At 37.8% G+C, this 26,413-nt stretch overlaps 1 protein-coding gene across 2 annotated transcripts in view; it reads right to left on the reverse strand.

The window, feature by feature from the left end:
- The window catches only part of LOC139129573 (hormone-sensitive lipase-like), a 377,850-nt gene extending 351,871 nt beyond the window's left edge, over positions 1 to 25,979 (reverse strand). The window contains exons 1-8 of one of the 2 annotated variants that reach the window (XR_011551617.1): positions 25,384 to 25,979; positions 15,843 to 15,961; positions 11,600 to 11,717; positions 10,197 to 10,379; positions 8,806 to 8,955; positions 8,223 to 8,367; positions 6,831 to 7,582; positions 4,001 to 6,248 (exon numbers count right to left, since the gene is read on the reverse strand). Coding sequence is in view for 1 of the 2 variants with exons in the window: in XM_070695216.1 (XP_070551317.1) it covers positions 5,250 to 6,248; positions 6,831 to 7,582; positions 8,223 to 8,367; positions 8,806 to 8,955; positions 10,197 to 10,379; positions 11,600 to 11,717; positions 15,843 to 15,961; positions 25,384 to 25,950 (3,033 nt within the window). In the remaining variant the exon portion in view is untranslated. Of the gene's footprint in view, positions 1 to 911; positions 6,249 to 6,830; positions 7,583 to 8,222; positions 8,368 to 8,805; positions 8,956 to 10,196; positions 10,380 to 11,599; positions 11,718 to 15,842; positions 15,962 to 25,383 lie in introns of those variants that run through there. The other variant, XM_070695216.1, reaches the window with a different exon arrangement.
- Between the last annotated feature and the right edge of the window lie 434 nt (positions 25,980 to 26,413).

Here is a 26,413-nt window from a genome sequence, read left to right on the forward strand (position 1 = left end):
TGATTATTTTCACATGTCAACCAATCAGATCGCAGTATTTGCATCATCATTATACTGGTATGATATAATGTAATTTGAAGAATGATAAAATACACTTTTGCCCCGAGTTTGCAATGTGCATTCTTTTCAGTAAAATGAATATTGCTCAAGCAATCTGCTAGAAACTTGCCAAGTTTAAAAATATTTTGCATTTTCAAAATTTGTGAATTTGGCAAACTTTCTGCTACTGTAAACCAGGAAAATTTCCTCGCACAGATTTTGGCTATCCTGTCTCGACATATGCAGTATGTCAATACCTCTGGGAATCGATAAGCTCTGCTATTATCCCATCTTTTAAAATTTCTGATGGAAAAGAAATCTTATATGAACAAAAGAAAAAAATTCATTGCATGATGTCACAGCTTCTTGCATGAGCAAATAGAACAAAGTTGCTGTCAGTAGATTGTTACATAAGCGCACTCAATGATGAATATACTGCCTACCCACACAGCATACCCTACCCCTGGCCAAGGTACTACACAACTTGTACTGGTCCCAGCATTGTAACTTCAGTGGGTATTGGGCCTGCCTCTTTCCTCAGTATAGATGTGTAGAGGGGAGAATAAATACTGGCAAAACCATGGGCAGCAGCAGCTGGATTAAGCCTGGACATAGCCAGACTTTGAGGTGGGACTGCTACACACACTGACTCACAGAAACTCTACAGATACAGTTGCTTCTTTGTGTCCAGGAAACATTGTATTGAAGGGCGAATGCACAGAAGAAAAAAAAATTTACAGTCAAGACTTGCAAGGGATTGGTCCTGTCTACAGCCGAAGGAATATATTTCACAACACCCAGCATCCTGATTGGTCATGGATTGACTCACACAGTTATCACATGATCGTATATACAACCACACTGCATAGTGATTGGTGATTGGAATGACTCACATGACTACCATGTGACATTTTATTTGTGCTTGATTTAACACACAAACTCTGATCAACACACCTTGTCTACCCTACCATCGTTATGAAATACATACAATTCCGAATGCTATACTGTCTCCAATTTGTTCACTGAACATGTAAATTCTCACTTTAAATCGAAAAAAAACAATATTTCATTTGTACATTTCATTACAGATTTCACTTAAAACAGTTGAAGATAGATGTAATGTATGAATTCCAGACAGATTGGAAAATTGATGAAGTCTGTTTAAGTACAATCAATTCAAATCTAGATTATTCCTAACTTACAGAACCGGGAATAAGCACATCTCTCACTATTGATTTGATACACACAGGATGCTGTTCTTCACAGAAGAGGAGAGAATAAGATAGCTGCATTGAAAGACAACAATGCTGTAAGATCATTGAGTAAATATTAGTGTAGACCCCACAGTAAACTACTTTGCACTCCATGCAATATTGCTACAGGTTTTACCAAATGCTATGAGGGCGCTGTTTTGGTTTCTGGTTTTCCATACAATGAGCCATGTAACAAACATCTATGTACATGTACATTGGCCTTGTTTGGGTGTCTGGTTATTTTTTTTTACACAGGAACACATCATGATACCAACAATTATGAGGGCGCTATTTTGGTTTCTGGTTTCCATACAAGAAAGCAGATCATACTAATACTTTTGAACCTTATATAATCAAATCGTATTATGACAGGAAAGAAATATTGAAAAAAAAGAAGCAAAGAACGGGAAAAAGAAGATTTTAAGTACAGAAAAGCGCCTTCACAGCTACCAACAGGATCTGTTGAGCTAATCTGCTGCAAGAAAATTCCCTGAAAAAATAAGAGATGCTTGGGTAGACAGTGACCTTTGAACTCTGTACACCTAGTGACCTATGACATCATGCAGAGATCCACTGTCTCCTGAAGGGTGGGAAAGACTAAAACAGATGTTCTGTGAAAAAGGAAGCTTCCAATCCAGTGTGTGCAAATATTCGAGGATTTTTAAAAAATTAAATATTAACCCAGACGCTTAGCAGAAAAAAGTAACTGTGTTTGCACTATCGTCACTTATACACATTTGAAGTTTTGCTGTGTAAATGGTTTCTTAAATACATGTGAGGATACAGTGGTTGTGATTCGCTGGCTAAACAAAATGAAGAGGCAAGCTACCAATCACCATACTCGTACCATGGTGTTTCATGGTAGAACTTTCTTGTGGATCCCTTTCACAATCAAACTTCCGACAGAAATTCCCTGTCAACATCAGCGTTTTCAATCTATCTTCACACTTGAAATGAAAAATTTATTAAAATCCACTCCCAGATGACTATGATTTTCAAAGCAAAAGATGGTGAAAAGGGCAAATTATACAAGGTGGAATTGTAGATCAGACACCCTTTGATAGTTATCTTTCATCACAGCTCAACACTTCACTTTTGTTTCTGCTAATAACATCAAATTGCCATTTGCTTGAGGTGTCTGAGACTTGGAGAACCACAAAACATTGCCATGAATGTAAATTTGGATTGACAGACGCTAAACTGACGACATTACCAATCATGTGATGCAGTTCATTATTTCTTGAACTTTAACCTGCTCACCCCCCGATTCCCTGTAAACAGGTCCACATTCACCATTGTTAACAATGGGTTTGGGCCAAACCATGGTGGTGAAAGGGTTGAGAGTGGAAATTTTGAAGATGAAAGCTGAAATCAGGAGTCCTTTTCTTATCTATTTACATTCTAAACATTACAATATCAAGGTATTTACTATGCGCTTCATTCTAAAGTACGTAGTGAAAATTGCCGCAATGTACTCATCTCTAAGCCAGAATTCCTGGCCAACCATTGTTCAGATATTGAGAAATCAATGGTTAAAAGGCAACCTAATGCATAGCAACAGAATCTGCAATAAAACATAATACAATGTCTGCTGTGAACACACTTCACATTGCTATGACACAGTTCAAAAGGGACACAACTCAGATGGTTGACATTTTGAAAGTTACAGCAAAAACAAAAATGCTGGAAAGACCTTGAACCTTTGATTTGCACGAGTTGACATTGCAACACAGATTTTAAATCATGAACTTCTTTGACAAATCAGCGTTTGCAGTGCCAGATTTCCACCAAGGATGGATTTCACGTTGAATAAAAAAAAAATGAAACAAAATAAATTCACTTTTCACGAAGCATCAGTTACATCCCCTTTGCGCACATCAAAGGTTATATTTTTGTACAATTAAATAACGATAAAAATCTACAGCAGCTGCAAAACAGATTATGCAAAGTTTGAAGATTATGCAAATTTCGGAAATCTACACTGAAAGGGAAATATACATCATGAGCGCTAAGATACCAAAGATAACAAAATCACGACATACAAAATCTCTGCACCGAATATTATACATCACAGTCAACTTTAAAGTCATATTTTTTTTGTAATTTTACAGCATTTTTTGAAGTGTTCATCACTTCATAGGAAGTACAAAAACAACATGTTATAATGTAAACAAAACAAAAAATTCAAATCCATTTTAATGCATCAAATTTGCTAGGCAATGCAACACAAGAAGCTAAAAATATCAAAATTTATCTCAAGGATGTGGTCATTGTTATAGCTAGAGCTTTCGAACAAGCAAAAGGTGATTCTCAATACGGTGATGACATTGAAGAAAGAGAATTTACACAGCTAGGAAACATTGTTCTTCAAGGGTTTACAGAAATGAAACTTTCATATTGCAAGTGATCTATATCTCGCTTAAGTTTAAGGCGGAAAGCGTCGCAGGGATAGATTTTCGGGCTCTCAAATTTTTCAATTCTGTTCTGGGTCTACTGATTGTTAGGGCTCACTTTAATGCTCCTTGTGTGAGAAAAGTTTTCACCGTCTTAGTTGTTGGAAAGTCGAAAATTATATTTTTCTGCAATAGTATGGCGGCCATTTTGAATTCAAGCATTAGTGAATCTTCAGTAATTTGTTTCTCTTGTACCAAAATTTGCAGGGTGAACCCTCATTTGTATACTTGATTTGATAAAAGAATGGCTGAAACTTAGTTGAGGAAGTTTTGAGCAAAAAATTACATCTTTCACTTTCAAAGGCGCATACTGCCTTAATTAAGCACTGCATTGCTATTTAACTGTATTGATTACAACAGTACTAATGTAACTGGTAATATCTTGTGACAAACAAAATATTTCTAGCTCGACAAGTCTGTACAAGTTTCTGACACATTCCACACACTGTGTGTATTTAGTCATTAATTTTTAAACTTTTTAATTTTTAAACTTTTAAATTTGTTTAACTCCATAGCTCTGGATACTTGCCTGGGGATTAAAGTCCCGCATCTGTGATATTGATGTAAAGTTTGAGAGAAATTCTAGAACTCAGTTCAGCCCAAATGAATGACAGTGCTGCATACCTCTCTTGCGACCGACTAACATACTTACAATATGTCAAATAACCTACATTAATTTATATACCTAACCTGGTCAGGAACCCATTTAATCTCTTTGTAGCATTTAACAGCTCTGACAACCGATTTGTTTCAGAATAAAAGTGGTTTTGGATTATTTAAATTTGTTATGCCACAGGATATCACAAGGTATGCAGACATCATTCATAAAAAAAAACGACCGACCATCTCTCAGTGGAACCACACACAGTGATTCAAACATCAACGTTTCAGTCACAGATGACAGTCGCTACAAACTAACAAAAAAAGTTACCAAAAGACACAACAGAGCAGGAACTCTGACATCCGACAAACACAAACACTAGGCTTTCATACGAGGTTGACTCTCATGCTGTTTGATAAAAAATGTGAATACTGGTGACTTTTGAAAACATGAATACAATCAAATTGTAATCTATGAGAAAATCTGGAAGCTTACCTATGATGGAAAATGTGTCACTTTTCAAGATATTACTGAAAATTGGTACAATATTGTTCTATTTCATTCTTATAATATTGTCATTCCTGAATAAATTTGTGTATCATGTGTCCAATGCAATTATATTATATTTGTCTTTCTAAATACGCCTTATACGCAGAGTGACTTGGTGTCTGTACTCTATCACATGGTGTCAACAAATGGTATCAGAAAATGTGCGCCCCCTAGTGGTAGAGACTGACAACCTGTAACTGGGCACACTGCCACACTTCGCATGGCCCCTTCCTAAAGCGAAACCCTTGTCCTTACCGTTTATTAAGTCAAACAATAAATAGAACACATATTAAGCTTTCAGTGAACATTAGACAAGAGAAAGTACTGGCAGTCATGAGACGATGACTCTACAATTTACAGATAAACGCTTTGTTCAGATTCTTCCGTCGTAGCCTCTTGGCTTTCCCTTTGCTGATTATCGCCTTCATTACCATCATCAGAAGCTTCTGCATTCTCTTGCCTCTCATTCTGTTCACTCTCTGGTTTGTCTTCGTCTGAGGCCTTAGCATCGCCATCGCCGCCTTCTGCCTGTTGGTCTGCTACAGCGCCCTCTACCGGCTCTTTCTCCGGCGTGCCATCTGTTTCCTTTGCGACAGTGGGCTGGGTCTCTGTCGATTCCACATCATCAGACTTTTCAGTTTGGTCCACTTCAGTTGGCTGGGTCGTTTCTGCCTTTACAGTGTCTTCCTCAGTAACTTGCGTTTTGTCGGCCTCGGCACCTGCTGCGTCACTCGCAGCTTGGCTCTGTTGCTCATCTTCAGCTGGTGAGGCGTGAACCTCGGCTGCTGTCTCAACTGTTGTACCTGTGTCTTTTGGACCGGCCGTCTCTCCGGACGCTGTCCCCTGAGGTGGTGCTGACTGTGATGTCACTTCCTGTTGCTGGGATGATGTCACTTCCTGTTGCTGGGCTGATGTGTCTGCCGTTTGGGCTTGGCCTTCCTGACTTTCGCTTGCCTCGCCCTCTACAGCTGGTCTGGCATTCACCTGGGTTCCTTCTTCCTGCCCAGACGTCGGTTGCCCTGTTCCATCCGGCCCGGATGGTTCCGCTGTTCCTTCACCATTTGCCGCTGACTTTGCCCTATCCACTTTGTACATAGCACTCAACTCCTTCGGATCCGTCTGGCATCCAACTTCCGACTGATCCCACTCCTCGTATCCCTTTCCGTACATTCCTTCCTTGACCAGTTTCAGACATTCCAGCATGGATTCATACGCGCCTTTGCTAACAGCACTGAAGTTGAGGAAACCGTGGGGTAAATCTGACACTATCTTCACCTCAACGTTCACTCCGGCTTTCTTGAGGCGCCTGGAAAACATGATGGAGTCATCCAGGATAGGATCTAAATGGCATGCCTGGAAGATACAAAAAAAGTACCAGTACAAATTAATCATTGACTCATATCATCTATTTTGTGGATCTTGGGGTATTCTTTGGCAGAAGTTAAAAAAAGCAGACGCTAGAATCATGATCTTTGAAGATACTAAACAAGAGAATTAATGTATACCAGTATTTAATGCGTCACGAAATTTGCAAATTCATGAGATACACTTCTAATGGCGACAACACTGGCTGGACCTACTCATATCATAACAGTATACATTTGTGCATTTACTAAAAGGCAGGTTAACGATATGAAAATGACATGATGAAATCTTCAGAAGTTGCCTTGTAACTACAACACAAATTCTGAAATCATTTTCAGTGACCTCGAACTTCTTTAACTTACTGAACAGACAAAACATTTGAGGACCTTATTTCTTGTAACCAACATGTTTTCGGTAGAATGATGTTATTTCACAAGAGCTCCCCCTTGGCATTCAAAGGTAATCATTTGCTGAGATTGCAAAATATTGAAGTTCATTGCTTGTTCTCTTGCTCCTTTCCGAATTCTTTTACAGGGCAATTGCAGTAATTCTTAGATGTGAACTACTTACAATGATGTATGTTGGTGGCAATCCTTTCAGCAGCTCATCAGTGGCAACCAGAGGTGACACGTACGGATTATTCACAATGGGGATGTTCTTGTATTTCCGGATAGGAGGGGCGACAGGTAAGCTTGCGGCTGCGGAACCGCTGTTCTGGTACAACTGACTCGGCGAGTTGAAAAACAGCGGCTGCGGCTTGCTGTCTTTTTCCTTTTTCTCCGTCACCTCTCCGTTCTGAGTGGGCGCTTTCTGTTCGGCGGATTCGTCGTTCAGGGATATCTCTTCCATGATGGGAGATCCGTCTGCTTGGTTGTCGTCCTCGATGTTGACATCCTGGGTGGATATTGGTTGATCGCCATTCTGTTTCTGCTTGTCGTCCTCGGCGTTGTCTTCGTTCGGAGGGCTGGACGGTCCGGTGCTGGCTCCGTCCACTATCCCGCTGTCCTGGCTTCCGTCCTGTGGAGAGGGCGACTCGCCTGGCTTCTGGACAGTATACTGCTTGACCGTCACCGGAACCATCTCCTCCTTCATGCCGGCGTACGACGCCAGACAGCAGGACAAGACGCCCAGGGGAAGCAGGGGATCCATCAGGGAGAGAATTCGCGATGGAGACGGGGCGTATCTGACTTGGAAGGGTGCATAGAATGTTGCGATGCCAGTTGGTATACGAATGCCATAATTGGCTGCTCTCATAGCCACAGCCATTGCTAGATTTCCACCAGCGCTGTCACCAACTAAGCATATGTATCTACCAGTTGAACCTGTCGGGATAAAAAGTACATGTCAATAATGCAACAATCAGGAGTAGAAACTACTCTTTCATTGTCATTTTTAGAAAAGGGTAACAATAAAAAGACAAGCAGGAATGGCAACAATAAGTATGAATGGTGCACAAAAATAAATTTTTGTTCCTTGTCAACATCACTTTGTGACCCACGCATACATCTTGTTTTAGCGTCTGTAGAGTGTTCGACAAATCTTGGCCACAGTATTCGATCACAAGTGGCTATAACCATGACCTGATTTAAAATATCACGTCACTAAAATTAATAGACTTGATGTGTGGAGCTACCTCCCTTTCAAACTTATAAAATGCCAAAAAGGAAGAGAAATTGTTTTGCAGTCAGTGTACAAAGTCAGGAATTTCTTGGTCAGATTTGAGCTCGCACCCCACTGTACCTGCACCTTATGCAGAATTCAGCAATTAAAACTTGTTGTCCAACAGCTAAGTTCATGCAATTTTTTAACCACCACCCCTCTGCACACTTATACAATGTCAAAGTTCAGAACCAAATATCTATTTTTTTTCTTGGTCACAGTAAATTTGCAGCCACAGCAAATAAACACAACATTGTTGGCTATTTATTTTACCAGAAAAATGCAAAAGTCACAAATACTAACCTAAAGCATGAGAATTTCTGACAATCCATGAATACGCAAAGAAACACTCTTCAAATGCCCTTGGAAATGGTTGTTCAGGTGCATGGCTGTAGTCCATGGACACAATGGGTACATCCAGTTCCTTAGCCCAGTATCTCAGGTACATCTTCATTGAGAAGAGAAAACAGAACATTACAAATACATCATACACACATGATGTTGGTTCAAATTGACTTTAATTACAAAGTGTTTGAGCAAAGAAATTTTTCAAATTTTCACAGAACTTTACTGACAATGTCCCAGCACTTAACTTTCCTAAGTGAGCATATCTTTCAATGAAATTTATAATGATACAGGTGAATTTTACAAACCCAAAAATTCTTAGTGTACTGGGTAGAGGTATGTCTCACTTTTTTCAAAATTTCAACTTAACTGTGCGTCCACAACTGCCGAAGGAGCTGCACACTGGGCATGAACTTAATGCATTGCTGTAAAACACATCAAAACAACGAGCTTCATTTCACAGACCATCAACTACACCCTGTGGCATATCTACCATGCAAATACAGGTTTCAGACAAAAAGTTCAAAGGTCAACGTCTCACCTCATGTGACTTTGACGACTGTGCTACAAAGCCTCCGCCATGGATGTGAATGATGAGACCCTTGGATAACGGTGCTACTTTCTTGGCGTCTGGCGGCGGTGTTGGTGGTGGCTTGCTGGGATCTTGCCCAGGTATTGTGTCAGCCATCAGCTACACGGTGAGAAACAAATTAACAAATTTTATGAATATTTCTTCAAAATTCACGCAAGTTATTAAGTTTTACATCTTTCTTGAAGGTCAACATACAGGGACAAGTCCAGAGTTATTAAATTCTTTGCTTTGCATTCACTCAAAAGTTTGCAAGGTATGGGGCTAAGCAGTTTAAAAGCACACACAGAAAATTTACACATGCAACTTTTATATCACTTGACTGTCACAATGTAATGAGTGCCCATTCAAAACTCAAAGCAGAAGCTTCGTTGTCACTGCCATAATTTACACTACAACACGATATTAAAGCAAGAATGTGTGTTTTTGGTACATTTTACAACATTTGTTTTACAAAATTTTACAAAGATTTGTAGTCAGAAAAGCTATGTTGTAACGTCCCATTCAAATACTCTAATACACTGTGCATTTTTTTTCAAAAACATTCACGCATAGGCAGGCAACACAAAGAATTTGATTGCTTCAGCCTAAAGGTTCTGAACATCATAGGCACATCATTGACCTATATTTCTACAGAGTCTTGCCATTCACAGACGCATTCAGAATGTGTGACATGTAACTGTACTGTATTGTTATGGAGATACACCGTTCCATTTGATAGATTTTCTATGAACACTGTTGTCAAGAGAGATGCTGCTTCATCTAAATCCCTTCCCTGAGGGCATTGAATGTAAATACGATGACATTTGCTGATTAATGTAGAGAATATTTTGGGTATATTTCTGGGATACAGAAATGATACCTTTGTTCATTACACAAATTATTTTACAAACCAACATTGTGAATATTATTTGAAAATATAACTTTTAATTACACAGAAAATATTTTATGCTAAAATTATTTTACACACAATGTATTGTGCAAACAAATTATTTTATGCAGGATGTATTCATATGCAAATTGATTCAAGCACAGGTCATTTTTACAATTTTACAAATTTTTTAGACACAAATCAATCATTTCTGGATATGACTTATATCATGAATAAATGATGAATGTTACTGAGGAAAATATCAATGCCATATTATCAAATATGGTAATTTAATTCCAAGCCAGATCCATGAATAATCAATGAAAATCACACACGCATCTTTCTGTTAAAGATTAAGAAATTTGACAGATAACGGTACGTGTATGGTTTCGCCCTTGATCCTTAATGACTGACGACAAAATATAATCATGACATTACGAACTTCACGAAAACAAAATAGAGTCTAGCTTACCACGCCCTCACGCTGTGTGACAGAGAGAAGTCTGATGAACGCTGGGCCCGGCCCGGTGTGGGCACTGGGCGGTGTGATGGTCCGTGTGTCTTCTCCGTCGGCCGTGGGTACTTCAAAGCAGTGGGGCTGGATTTGAATCAGCTTGTTGACTTGTAGTGTGGGACACATGAAATTTGGAATGGCCTGGTGAGACAGAAAAAAAAATCATGCATTAGCACTAAATGTTACAATATACACCGACTCAATACAATTGTGATGACCAGTGCAAAATGCCAGAATCTTAGGCTGACAACAAAGTTAACCCTTTGAGTGCTGTAATTTTTTTCCCACCAAAATTTTAGTGCAACATTTTAACAATTTTTATGAATTTTTCTGTAATTTGTTTGGTAATTTTGGACCAAACAGATATCATATTACATTGGCTACAGGTTTTCATCAAAATTTTGGCAAAAATCTGAAAAAATTTGAGTGGGGTATATTTTATAAAGGCGACAAAATTTGACTTTGGCGCTCAAAGGGTTAAACTTAGTTTCAGCTGACTTCATAAAAGTGTCAAGCAACTATGCATGGTATGACTTCCACTTTTTGAGTAAAATTTTTCAAAGTTGGCCTTTGTAGACTTTGTGCACAACATTCATAAGTTCTGTTATTTTACAATGGCACATGACCCCCTCCATGACCCTGCATCATGGTACTTCAGTTGTTATGAACACGTTGTGACAGCCAGCCATATTCAATGAACTGTCACTGTGATTCCCTTTTGGGCAAGACTTGTGCAAGGCTGGGTGCAACATTGAAAACTTTACAAACCAACATATTCCTAGAGGGTCCAGTTGCTTGACAAAGCATTGGAAAGGCCCCCTACGAAAACCCCGCTACCTTCATAATGAAGAATGAGACCAGTGTTCTTCACATGTAAAAATTTTCAAGCGCAAATTTGCATTTAAAGGTACACTGTCACCTGTTCCAATTTTGCCACAGTTACCATGGAAAGAGAAAATCTAACCAATCACAGATTTTAAGCGGGTGGCTGCTTTTTAAAAACAGCGCCCTCATATGGGCATTTCAAATACCAAAAAACGCCCCTTTGACCATATATGGGTATATTTAGATTACAGGTGACTGTATACCTTTAATTTTATCAAAATGTTGAATGCTGTAATACATACTGTCAAATATATATACAACACTACGAAGAGGAAACAAGCCTCTTTTATAAGCTTCGTATATCATAATATATATTGGCATTCAATGTCAAAATGTTTACAAAATAAATTTTGGTGTGACAAAAGTTCAATCATAGCATGTCAGCATGTTGCCATAAATCATCATTTCAGTCTCAGGGACAACCTATCAAAAACAGTTGTCAGATCCACTGTTACAGTTCATGCACCACAGCCTACCTGCATGACATCACCATCAGATATGGACCAGAATTCCTTGCAGAATTTGATGTCGGCATTCCTGGTCACCTTGACGATCTGCTCGGCTCTCAGTCTCGGATCCATGACGTACTTCCCACTGCAAATCAACAAGGAACATAATTACAAATTGAACTTACTTTTCTAATGACGAGTATATTTGATTTTTTGGAAGTTATTTTGATTTTCACATGCAGTTTTCTTTCAATAAAGTACTGTGGGTGGTGTATGTACCGGTAGCTGTATAAATACTAAAGCTGGGGCCTCTCCTTGAAAAGAAAATCATAGCACATTACGAAAAAGAATTTGAGTCCTGACTTTATTTCACCATCTAAACAGCCAGTGACATAAGACAGACTATCTACCAGTTACGTTTTTTGCAACAAAGAAAAATACATTTTGACAACTCAATGTCCAAAGATAAGTTTGTTATGTTTATTTCTGAATAATGCCATCATTATTGTTTTTTTTCTGAGAACAATCAAGCTCTTCATGCATGAACAAATTGTGCTTGATAAGATCATAGGCCAGGATGAGCTTATTTCACATTCCTAACAGACTAATGGAAAAAAGTTCAGCTTTGGAGATGATATAAATCTATAGTATAGTGTGTTTGCACTTAGTCTCATAACCACTGTACCACTACACTGAGTCTCAGCATTGCCATTGAAAATACCGGGACCATCAGTACATCTCATCTGTCCAACACAGACTGTAATATATGGCAACTAACAACCTACAATCAAGATCAGCGCTAAGTGAGTTACAGGAAGGATAGAGGGCACATACCATATGTGTGGTGTCAGTCCAATTGCAACACCGGAAACACTCACACAAAATATGTAACGATTTCAATGAAAGTAAACCTTGCTAACAAAAATTGGCATGGGATTACTTAGTAATACGTTTTTGTCAAGTGCCCCGGCTTAAATGATTTATAATTTATTATTTACAGTTCCTAAAAAATGCTTTTATCAAGATAGCAAACTGCCCTAAATTATAAATGGTGTATGTACCGGTACGTGGTGAGATACAAATATTACAAGTCCTGGGCATACACATTGTCTTCACACAGAATAGAAATGAAAAATTAAACAAACAACATTATTTTTTAATGGCACATTTGGGAACAAATTAAAAACTATTTAAATTACTCGATACAGCAATTGAACAGAATAAAAGCAACCACATCAATTTCTATTTCCTGTCTGTTTGTTAATTATACCAGTACATTAATTTGATTACATTTACTGAGTGAATAAAGTTCAGTGCTGTGTACGGTATCTCATTAGAACAGGGTGAAATGAAACAATCAGACACCTGTTGCTACTTTGGTGTGAAAGGTCATGGGTCACACCTGTCAATGAACATGGGTCAAAGGTCAAGTTTTGAAAACAAAACAGACCTTGTCTTATCCATTTTGATCAATAAAATCACGACAAGTGGAACTCTCAAACTAAGATAGCTATAAAGTGTACAGGCAGAACATTTTTACTTTAAATTTTTCACTCCAATTCCCAGTAAAGAAGTCCATCTCCGCCATAGAAAACAACATTTATCAGCACTGTATGAAAGGTTGTCGGTGAATCCACTTACAATAAATTTGAAATTTCCATTGTGTGTAAAATATGTACTGTAAACTCAGTATAAAATGAGAACAATCTTGAACACAGATACAATACATGAATCAACTTAACATTTCCTCATAAATTCCTTGTAGCATTACTGCTACATTCAGTAAGTTCTGCTGAATATTTGTTTGTTTGTTGGTTGGTTGGTTTATTTGCTCATTTATTTGTTCATTCAATTATTTATTCATCAATGTATTGGTCTATTTTTTGATTTATTCATCCATTATTTATCTTTTTATTCATTTATATATCTATTTATTTATATTTTATACATTTATTCATTTATCTATGTATTTATATATTTATTTATCTATGCATCTCTTTTCATCTATTCATCCATTCATTTATTTATTTATTCATACTTTATATATTCATTTATTTATATATAGATATTTATTTATTTATTTATTTATTTGTTCATCCCTTTATATATTTATTTATCTATTTATTTATTTATTTATTTATTTTATTTATCTAAACACTCAACCATTTATTTATCAATTGCTTACGGGAAAATTTTCACACTATTTTACAGATATTTTCTGAACACTGACACAAATTTGTCACGTTTGATGCAAAACAAACAGAAAAAGATCTAAGGTGCTTTTAATCAAATTCTTTGTTTACCGTCCACTTGCTGGTAGGTTTTCAGAGAAAAGTAAGAAAACAATACACATCACTATTTCATATAAAAATATTATTTTTCCAAAAGAAACCAAATGAAAAATGAGCTTATGATAATACACTTGTGTTTTTGTCTGTGTTTTTTTTTTTCCCTGGCTGGCTGGTAGGTTTTTCATAAATCCAAGGACAGCAAACTAAGAATTTTCTTTAACTGGCCAAGACAGAAGATGGCGTATGGTGTCAACGGTAATTGCCATGATACGTAAGTAGCATCTGATGTGTAATTGTACAAATCCCTGCAATGTCATCTTGTAGAAACCTTGAACGTTGCAGTGAAGACATGAAGTGCCTGGATAGACTTGAAGCAATTAAACTGTGACAAATAAAAAGTTCTCAGAACTCGGAGTATGAAAACTGTCTGTGTAGATTTTGACCTGGGTACACAGTATTTACACAAAGAGCAAAAGAAATATATAATATTAACAGTATCATAAATTTCAACACCTCAGCTACTGAAAAAAAAAGCCTTCCAGAGCAAGCCAGATGCAAATTTTTTAATCTGCCATGTGACGGATATAGCTGCTACCAGTATTACAAAGCCAGCTTGGGGGAGCCAGAGAAAATGACTGATTATGAAAATGCTTTCACCAAGGTCAATAATTTCAACCACAATTCCAGAATTATACATTTCCCCAAGTTCACTCCTTTGAATGGCAATATGATTTCTAACACATAAATTTTTGATCACTTTGATATCACAAACTTCAGGAGATATACTGACACACACTGCCTTACGGTGATGAACATCTGAAAACACGTACGACAAAGGTGGTATGGAAAAGATGTGTCTTGTATAATTATAGACCTCCAACAGCAGAAGATATACTTTATTTTTTTCTTATTTATTATTTATGCAATCTTGCACGCTTTGCATGGCTTGTGTTCACAGAATGACAGGTTATTACATCAAAATAAATTAGACTGAAAAAAAACTGACAAGGGAAAAAAAACCAAGAATTTCACCTAGAATTGCTTTAGAATTTGGAATGACTGGGTCAAATTCACCAAATATCATAATCTATCCGGCCATTATTGTATTAAACAATTTATAAGTATGGCTGGTTGTGATACACATATAGATCTGTAAATAATGTTGTCACATTTATTTTTAGTTGGTTTTTTTCTGTCTTTTTTTTCCAGGTCTGTTTTTCATCAAAGAGTGGCGTGAGTTATCAAATGCTATCCAGTATGTCTCTCCCTAAATTACATGATGGAATTTCACAGTGTGTGTTGATATGGAAATACCCGTACTGACAACACTATTTGGTGTTTCTTGAGGGCAGTAAAGCCATTATGTATCTTATCACGGCTCCAGAGTGTCAGTCTGTGTGTCCCATCTTTGTACCTCTTTTGAGTAATATTCCGATTTTAAAGGATGTCAGAAATATTTCTGCAGTCATCCGGTCATTAAAGGGCCGGTAAAGCTAACTTTTGTCATTATTTTTACTTTGTATATTAATTGCTTCTTACTCTACCCTCCAAAGCATGTTGAAACACCTTCTATTAAATAGCTTGTTAGCTTAGCCTCTATACCGGTATGTGTAAAATGCATTGTTATTGTTTTACATTTAAATTCTAATCTGGATCCGAATTCACTTTTCGACAATAACAATTAAGTTTACCAAATACAGGCTGAGTTGACAAGCTGAATACTGTGTATATCAACATGCTTTGGTGGACTAGAACAAGAAGTTATGGTTGACATTCAAAACAAGTGGAAAGATTATCAAAAGTTAGCATTCCTGGCCCTTGAAGGGAAGACAAGCATGACACTGTTGTCTTCTTACGATGTCCTAGCTGACCAGAAGACATCTATTTTTTTCACATTATTATCATTCTTCTATTGATTTTACTTTTTTGTCTTCCAATCCCAATTTTGTAAAACAAAACCAAACCAGACACGTATTTACCTGCTCATCAGTGACGACGCGAATCGGACAAACCCTCCCTCGTGTTTGTTGAACGTCTCGGAGAATGACGCCATGGCAACGGAAATCACTGACAGGGCTTGCTGCATTGAATCATGGTACTGAAAAAATAAAGTAGAGAAGAAAAAAAAATAAATTAAGCTGATTTCACTCAGGAATATTGATTTGCAATTACGCAGTCAGTTGTCTGGAGTGAAATAACAGATGTATTTGACATGTAATCTTTATGAACCAGACACAGTACAACGGCAATAAATACTAGCGCTCTGAGATTGCAAAAGTACATTTGACCAAGTATTTTGCAAAAATTGTCTTGTCTGTACAGGTTTTACAGTACTGCTACACCCAATGTTAGCAGTACTAAACAGCAACTAGTGTCATTGTGATCTTTGCTACTTTTATACAGTGAGAAGTCTGTACAGCTTTAACATTTCGCCTGGCACAATAACAGCTTGCTCATGCCTCCAGCATTCACCCTTGAGCCTTTAATTCTGGGCTGTGGGTAAAAAGTAGATATCATTTATAGCCAAGTCACACCCATTGTACGGCAGTTGCTGTATTGGCTACGTTGGTATTTCAGGAGAAAACATCACAAGAGACTGTCAACTGTCAACTCCAATGTGTACATCTTCTTTGACACCATTGTTGAATGATGTTAGCCTGTCCTTAGTTGACATCCTACGAAGCATTTTAAATTCAGCTTTAAACAATTTTTGTACCAGTAAATTCTTCCGTATTGTCCGTATTGTACAGATAATGTACGATCAAATGGAATCTGTGGAAAATACTTCTGTTTTCAATTGGGACAACTGTTGGACTTTTACGTAGTATGCGCCTCAGAAGTGAAAGAGTTTTGCTAAAACCATCCCTGTGCTAACTCTACGGGCAAAATAAATTTTTTGATTTTTCGAAAAACTAAGATGCTGTAAACTTTTCTTTCTCCAAGAGCTTTAAAATGAACCCCCACAAGTGGTAGATCAGAAAAGAATTGTAAAAGTTTTCGTCTGAATATTTATCCCCGATGAGGCGCATTTTACTTCAAATTTCAATACTGTGTAACTGTCAAACTGTGCAGTCCAACTGGAAGATCCATTGCTGATCATAACTTTAACAACGGATCTTCCAGCCCACAGAATAACCAATAACATCAGATTGAGTAATTGTAAACTTTGACCCCTTTGGGAGAAAGAAGATCACTGCATGTACTTCATGATTGAGGTCATTGAACTTTAATATATACAGTGTGTTTGAACTGTTAAAATAAAGTCATGATGTAGTGGATAATATTTTCCATGCTATCCCTCCAGTATAGCTTTTCCATCAGTATGTCTCCGAAGGTCAATGTCAGAACGACACCTTTCAACTTTGAATTAGCATGGTTTTGTTTTGTGCGTGCAAAAAGAATAAATTTGATTTTGACTTGAGTCACAATTCTCAGAAATATAACCTTTTTACAGATGAGAAATTTGTAAACTTTCAGATGTGGCTATCTTAAATGCTCAGACATTGTGTAAAAAATTGTGGAATCAGTATACTTCTCACGATGGAAATACAAAGCCTTTGAATGCTGTAGTTTTTCCCATTAAATGCTTTGTGCATCAGTTTTACAATTTTTATGAATTTTTCTGTAATTTTTTTCTTACAATTTTGGACTGAACGGATATAACTTTTCATTGGCAACAATTTTCATCAAAATTTTGGGGAAAACCTGAAAAAAATTTGTTTGCGATATATTTCATTAATAATGCGACCAAAATTGACTTTGGCACTGAAAAAAGTTAATCCTCTCTCTCTCTCTCCCACTTGGTATTTATTTCTATGGTTTGTCTATGGAGCCTGGTACAGAAAGACGATTGACCTGTTCACATCTAAATTCTGAGTAAACAAGTCCACACTCACCATTGATAACAATGGGTTTGGGCCAAACCATGGTGATGAAAGGGGGAAAAAATGAATGGTGAGGGCACTTCTGTTTTTCAAAGACCTCAAGGCCACTTCCCTGTACAAAAGTTTGGAAGTTCAAACTTCCACTTACAATTTCATAATTTCAACTTCCCTAATAATACAGTGAATTGCTGAAATCTGTGTGTTGGAAATAAATTCAATCTTCTGGCAGGTTTTTAAACAACAAACATATCAAAACGAAATCTGATCAGTGATTAAGTATTACATTACTGTCGATTGAAGTAGTTGGATTTAACTTCACACATGATTATCACAATACCTGTGGAGCTAAACTTAACTCTCTCCCTTTCATCACAGTGGGGTTCCATTTGTAATGTATAAATTTTAATTATCCACCGGCCCTCAGTGAATTTCAAACGATAGATATTACTACATATACATGTAAGCGTGAGATAAACAGTTCAGCTAAATGTGTTCAACAAATGAAATTTCTTTTCATTATCTAGAGACTAATAGAGGAAATGGGGATCTAATAGCTTGGTATTGAACTCACTGTCTGGAAATTGTACTGCAGAAGTGAAACAAGTAAATTCTTTCATAAATAATCAATCAACAGATGAACACACTGCATGCATGCTAACTTCCTAATCAACGATACTGGTGTTACAACACGTGATTGTGGAGCCTTGAAATTTTTTTTTTAAGTCTTGTTTCCAATCATTATCTAACAACGTTCAATGATATTTCAGTGGTGACAGCAAATGCCCATATTATGTGAATGACCAGTGCTGTTGTAGCATCCGCCTATTACCCTATTAGACTCCAAATACATCCTGTCACAGGTAACATCGGAAAAAAATTAGCCATTTATACAACCAACTTTGCTACAATCTTCCTGCTGGCAAACCTGAAGAACATTGGGTCAACGGTGAATAATTTTACAAATCAACACATTCATAGGGGGTCTAGTTGCTCGTAAAGCTAGGGGTGCTAGCCCCCTAGGAAAACATAATTGTTTCGTAATGGAGACTGGGCCCACTGTTTTTCAGGTGAGCTCCACTGTTTTCTGTGAGAAAAATTGCACCTCTATTCAGAGAAATGGGATGAAATGGCAAGCATAATGTTCTGGCATTCTTTTCACGTCAATAATAGGAATTTCTTAGAATTTCCTTGAGTCAACTCTATATTAAAATAATTTTACAGTTTAACATTTTTAGAGTTAGAAAGTTTTTAGTCTGTGGTTGCGCATCAACTTGGCTATGAGAGCACGCCAGCTGTGAACAAGGAATCATAGACAGCTAATATGTGTACAAAATGCCCACGTTACCCTTTATCCTGCCAAGTTCACAGGTCAATGTCAGGTCAAGTTGCTTTAAACCAGTAAGACATACATATACACGTAACAAGTCCCACATGGTGCATTTAAACAATGACTTGGATATATGAAGCCCTCAAACACATAAAGACACTGTAAACATGATTTTTACTGACTACAGCTTCTGTCATAAAACATGCCAATTACGTGGTTTCTGTGTGTGCTATTATAGTTTTATGGTTTATTTTATTTCTGTTTTCAATAGAAAATACAAGTACGTTGTACACTTTAATATTCTCATGTAAACAATGATTGTGTTAGCAATTCAACACATCCATTCATATCGGCATTTCATTGCTGGTTATTGACCTTACATACTGGTATTCAAAGAACTTTTTTGTTTTGTTTGGTTTGTTCTAGATCTTTTGTTTCACAGTATTGCAGCATCTCTAGCAATGTTTAGCTGACAAATATACTGTACACACCTTTTCCTTGCTTTCTAACTCTGCAGTTTTGGTTTGAAACAATTCTAGATTTCATAAACACGTTCTTATAGTTCTGACCTACATATAGGACAAACTTCCACCTTGCAATCCTTGTGGTGAATGATGTAGAACTATAATGGCCTTTGGCCGAACCCCAAGGTTTGTTCTCAGTACCAAATCACACATGTTGCCACTTTTGAATAAAAACAGTGAGATAGGGAGTCCACAGAGACCCACATTCTGTGCAGTGTGATCATGAGGTGTTAAATTTTATATCAAAATCTAAACTACAAAAGCTGATGGTTGTACGGGAAGTAGATATCAAGCAATATCATAAATTCAAACTCGCGCCATTAACATGTTCATCTCATAGCTTACAGAAAAACTACATTATTTGAAACCGTGGTTACCAATCTCCATGGGAACGTCCAATTTCACTGCGGTGTTGCTATGGCGAGACAAACCAAGCATTACTCAAAATCTGCCTCATGAGAAATCTCTGAAAGCTGTAGTTTGTCATATATATTTGCATAAATATTTGCCCAAAAGGTCTTTTCAATATTGGCAAGGAATCTATCATTTTCTAGAGTAACATTAACTGAAGCTCGCTACTACTTTGGAGGGACTGTGTTTGAACAAACGAATGTACCAGTGAGTGACAAATCACATACAAGTAGTTTGCTAATAGTACCACGGCTAATTGAATATTGTTACTTATACCTCACACACTGCAAAATTCACATTTCAACATCAAGTCAAATTTGTCGGTACAGGTGAATCATGACAGGCCACTTCTGTTGATTTTTTACAAAAAAACTGAACATTTGAAGGCCCCTGAAAACATAGACACTGTAAACATAATTTTTGAGCAATATGTAGGTACATGTACCAAGCCAGGGAGGTGATTTTTGGCTATCATATAAAGACATTGTTGGATATCGCAAACTTAGCGGGGAAAATGGCCCATGAATGCTCACTTCTGGTCACCCTGACTATCGATGAAATGTCCACCAACTTGACAGCATTGGATATGAGCAATATGTAGGTACATGTACCAAGCCAGGGAGGTGATTTTTGGCTATCATATAAAGACATTGTTGGATATCGCAAACTTAGCGGGGAAAATGGCCCATGAATGCTCACTTCTGGTCACCCTGACTATCGATGAAATGTCCACCAACTTGACAGCATTGGATATGTTCAAATGAAATATATTTTCATCTCTACCGCTGCAAGCATTAACAGTAACAAAGTGAAAGCAGCCAAAGAATGGCATGTCCTAAGAACTGTCAGGCAAAACAGACTGTGTACTCAGTCTGGGCAACTATGCTGTCAAGATGCATCATGTCATTGAGACTGTGTTTGCAAAACCTCTAAATGGACACTGATATGGATCAGGTAAAGTAAACATGTACACTCAGCTTTGGTGTACATGTTTACTTACCTTGATTGTATCATAGACAGTAGTCTTTCCCATCTACACTCTACTGTCTATGAATTTGCATCTTCAACTAGTGTGCATGATCTACACTTTAGACATATCAAATAATTGGTCTGTTGACTTGCAAATTATCTTTGATCTCCAACAGAAAAAAATAATGAAATGATTACAGAAACTGCATCACATGTAAATATAGCACTCAAGTGCATAGTTGAAAATTGCCACACGTATTGTGTGCTATAAACACATTTACTGCATTTATAGCAAACAGTAGCTACAGTAGCAACAATACGTATTATGTCAACTGTATCACAGTACACTACAGTATAGCCCTTTTCCCGGTTATCCCACAATGCATTGCTATGGCTATATCAAACACCGTATATACACTCAAAACAACGAAAACATACTCATTTGTGTTGTACAACGGATTGTTATAGAAGAATGACACAAATTTGCGATGCCAAATAATGCCCTGTGTATATTCTAATCATCAGCAACGAAAATATAGGTTAGGATGTAATCTGTCATAGAGTTCTATGGGTTACATACCCTGCGTAAAAATGTACACCCTATGGCTAAATATTTCTCGTATGAGTAACATACGCTAGGCATACCCTAGCGCACTGCATCATGGAACCGGCAAAGGAACTATAACAGGCCTGCCCCCAGTAATACTTCATGTAAGGTCTGTACAGCTATACCGTACAACTTACTCAGTTTACTATCACATGATCATGATGCCCCCATGCCTGCGTGAGTCACGTACCATTCCTAGGGGGCGTGTCATTTCAAAAAAGTTTTGGTGGCCTAATTCAATGTTCATAACTCTTTGCAGTGAGCCTGTTTACATTTGCCATGCACGTCTGTGACCTCACCGGCTACCACCTAATCATTATTTGAAAATTTCCACTTGCACTGCATGAAGTTTTGTGCAACAACCGGCTTTGCCTGTAAACATGTCAAAACAAATAAATCACGACATAACAACAGATTGAATGAATTCTGCAACATGTGAGAGACGTGTGGATGAGTCACCAGCCAGCAGCAGAATGACGTAAAAAGTCTTTCTTTTGTCATGTAAAGTCGCCCACTTTTCTCATGCAAAAGATGCAACAGTTGGTAATACTTGGTTGTCACATTTTGTCACCAGTTCATGGTCGCCATTGTGTCCAGGTGAAATTGTACTGCAGTTACCGAATACAACACAGTGGGTGACAATGCTTGCAGACTAGACCTGTGAATATGTTCAAACATGCACAATGGAACCTGTCAAAATTTTAGTTAGTTTCTTCCACAAGTGAGGACCCTTTATCAGTGACTACTGCAACTAGACCTGTGAATATGTCTCAACATGCATAGAGTGGAACCTGTCAAAATTTTTAAGTATTCTTTTTTTTTCAGAAAGAAGGGACCCTGTCTTAGCGACTCCTGGCTGACCAATTTAAGAAAATTACACACAGAGACATTTGCTGTCGTTTCACACAATAAACCACACAGAAACCCACGGGGTGGATTTACCAACACACAGGTAATCTGCCACAGCCTTCAGGTGTACGGTTACTGGTGGGCCATGACAATTGATGGCTCATTTGAATATTGACCGGTTTGAAAAGACAGTGTTCAGGGCATTCACTGCCGGTGAAAAGACCCAAGTAATACGTTGCATTGCTTGTCATTGTCAAGCAACCGTAAACTATGTGGTAGACGGAGTTACCTGATCTGGGTGTGCAATCAGGGGAAAAATGTCTTCATTTTTGCCTAAAACATTACTCACGCATTAACACCATTTGCCATAGACACAATTCATCTGTAATTTTACAAACCTTGATAAAAATACATAAAACATGGCAAATTCTTTAGAATTGCTCTGCTCTGTAGGGGCATGACCTTGCTCTGACCTTTCTACACAACAAACCCAACGAGAATACTTTAGTAGTATTGAAGCTTTCAGGTTTTTTGTACATATCAGGTGATAATGTAAGTAGTCAACAATGAGCCTATCAATGTTCCCACATTCTAGACAGAATTCAGATATGTTCATGTAAGAGCTGGTTTCGCTAAATAATTAAAGATTAACTACAATATTTCCATTTCATGATAAATTTATAGATTCATCATCTGCTGAATAAACCAAGCCGTGAAGATTTCTAGATTTCTCTGCCTCTACTGGTAGTTCCCATTGGTATATCTGGGAAATTTGTTTTCATCGGCAGCGCTCTGATTAAACACATTAGACATTTTTTCTCTGTTCATTGTTTTTCGTTAATTTACGGGTCAGTAGCTGTATCTTGTCAGGGTGTGTGTGTTCACTATTTTCATATTTTATATCAACTACAAGTCTACAGTTGCTCTACTGCTCTCAGTTGAGATACACAGTATCACAGGGACTGTGACAGTATTCAGCTTGTCAACTCAACATGTACATGTGTTATTGTTGAAAAGTGAATTCTGGTCCAGATTAGAATTCAAATGTAAACAATAACAGTGCATTCTACAGGTATAAATGTGTGTTCACAAGCAAAATACTAATGGCAGACTATTCAACATGCTTATGGGAAGTGAAAAAGGAACTTGAAATTGAAACACAACATAAAAATAGTGAAGAAGACCATCAAAAGTTACAGCTACTGTCTCTTAACCCTTTGAGCACCAAAGTCAATTTTTTTCTGCCCTTATAAAGTATACCCTAGTCAATTTTTATCACATTTCCCCCAAAAATTTTGGTAAGAAACTGTAACCAATGAAATGTGACGTCCATTTGGTCCAAAAATTATAAAAGAAAATCCCAGAAAAATTTATTTACAATTGATAAAATGTTGCACTGAAATTTTGGTGGGAAAACTCTGTCTGCACTCAAAGGGTTAATAAGCTGTGCGATACACTTTGCAGGATAAATGGGAGTGTGGATGTATGTAACATTGATAGCTGATGCATAGCCACCCACACACAGGGACATCAGTAGGCACAGATGAATAAATCAATGAAAATAAATGATGAACTCTACCAATTTACATACAGGTATTTATCTGACATAAAATGCATATTAGCCATTGCTTTCTTTTGCAGAAAATTAATCAACAGCTTTCACTAACGAGTGCTTGAGGTTAAATATAGCTGATATTACATATTGTGCATTAAGCAGTAAAATAATTAAATATCAGTGTTGCACTTTTAATGATGTTATGTATCATTTTACATGTATGTTAACATACATATATACACCTTGCTTATTCACTGCCTACATCAGATTTTGTGAAAAAAAAATACAACTTTCTTTTCTGCAATTGGAGCAAAGGACTTGTAAAACCGTAAATTTTAGCTGGTGGCTTTTAGTGATGGAAAATATTCTACCGATAACCAGTATGCAGTTCAGAGTTTGTCCTTGTAATTTGAAAATGGGAAATTACAATTTTCAGATAAATGATCAGCAATGCCGTTCCCTATCTGGTTTAGAAAATCAACAAACGAGAAATGTTGATGGTACCTTCAATTCCCAATGTTCCTACATATAAATGGCTACGTTATGATGAATGCTGTTAATCCACGGGGGGCTTGTTAACAGTTCACACGCGATGCTACTGTAATATGTACATGCACTTTCATGCCGCCAGATTTTTATGGTTGATACACAAAACCCAGAAGCTAGCACATCCCGGGAGTACAGCGTGGTGCTATCATACCGTTTTGACACTATCATGCAACTGTTTATCACGGTGAAATTTCAACCAATTTTTAGGGGGAAAATTCCGTTATATCTGAACCATGTATGTCCTTGTTAGCTACAACAAATTGTAGGATGGTCAGCTGAAATACTTATCTCGGTTTATTGACAGAACATCTGCGCACGGAGAGTGAACAAAATCACTTGAATGGTGCGTAGTTTTGTACTCTTATTGGATTCCATGACTTGATATGTGATAATTTCCGGATAATGCAATCTCGGCGACAGGAGTAGTTGCCATGGAAACAAAACAGCGCAGACTGGCCCCCCATTCATCCAGGGAGATTCCTGAAGAAAAGCCAGCTAATCACATTAACGACGTTGTGAATAACATCGTTCAGGATAGATGTGTGTCACATCGAAGCCATTTGGAAACCATTTCCCATTTTGAGCGATATCGTCACTTCTGAAGTGTTATTTTGGTGTTAAGAGGTGTGATATAGTCGAGCCACTCGACTTGATTAGTACATTGAAGCGTCTGACGTCCGAAATTTAAAAAGTGAACGGTAAAGGCGTTCAACGCTTTTGGTGACGATTGAATAGGCGACAATAACGTATTTTGTTAGGGTCCTACTGGGGAGAGGGCGATTGTTCTGTGAATTCTTCAGAAACCAATGTGTGAATCGTACTTTGGATATATTTTGTTTCCTTACCTGAAAGCCAAGGCATCTTCCATAGAAACATTCCCTGTACAGCGCTTCAGCTTCTACCAGTAAGAGATCCATGTTTGGGAAGAGTTCTTCGTCTGGAAATAGCTCGCCAGGCTTCGATGCACCCAGCAGCCTCTGTGCGTGGTACAGTAGTAATTTCAGCTGTCCGAAAACATTGGAGTAGTTCTCGATCTCGATGCAGTACATGCCGGCCCGGAACAAGAACCCGTTTCTGTAATCTTTGACATACTTGCAGTTTTCGATCAACTTGTTGACGCAGCAATGGACGACGTGTAACAGGCTCCGGTAGCCGTTTCCGGGTGTCTTGTCGTCGAAGTCGAAGTGATGCACGATACGTTGGAAGCCTTCCAGCAGGGGCTCCATCGAGTCCGCCGTTTGCATTATTACGCACAATACAGTGAAATAACGATCCTTGTACTGGCTCTTACTCCGTTTGAAGTATTCAATGTTGTCGATGCATAATGATCGGAGCGTTTTAAACTCGCTGGCGAAAGAATTTGTCGTGTTCTTCGGGGAGGCTTCGTTATTTTGGGTCTCTGTCGACGCCATGATTGCACTGTGATCTGGAATGCTGGGTTGAAATGGCGCCCTCACATAGAGAGGCAACCTCGACACTGTCACCTTGCGTGGCACCTTGGCGCTGTGCTACTTACCTGTTCAACGTGGTAACGTTGGACAGGTAGACATACTCATCCATCATCCATGCGTTTTTAAATAATAAATCGACATTGATCAATGGAGTAAGTGCCAGTTATGATTTTAGTCGCACTCTACTGCGTTTTATCATATTCATAGTTGCTGAGTAAGTTTCCAAAAGCGATGCAGACATTCTATGATTCCGATAAGTAATTGTTCGAGTCAGGTTTCCGGACTAAACTAAACGTATAATGTCACAAATGTTCGTATATTGGCTACCCCGCCTCCCTAGCCAATACAGCCGAACACTCCCAACATGCAAGTGGGGTTAGTTCCGCTTCAGTGTCAGAATGCGTGACGAATTACGGGTGACTTG

This window comes from Ptychodera flava, chromosome 3 (genome assembly GCF_041260155.1).
Source record: "Ptychodera flava strain L36383 chromosome 3, AS_Pfla_20210202, whole genome shotgun sequence".
In the NCBI taxonomy this organism is placed as follows: domain Eukaryota; kingdom Metazoa; phylum Hemichordata; class Enteropneusta; family Ptychoderidae; genus Ptychodera; species Ptychodera flava.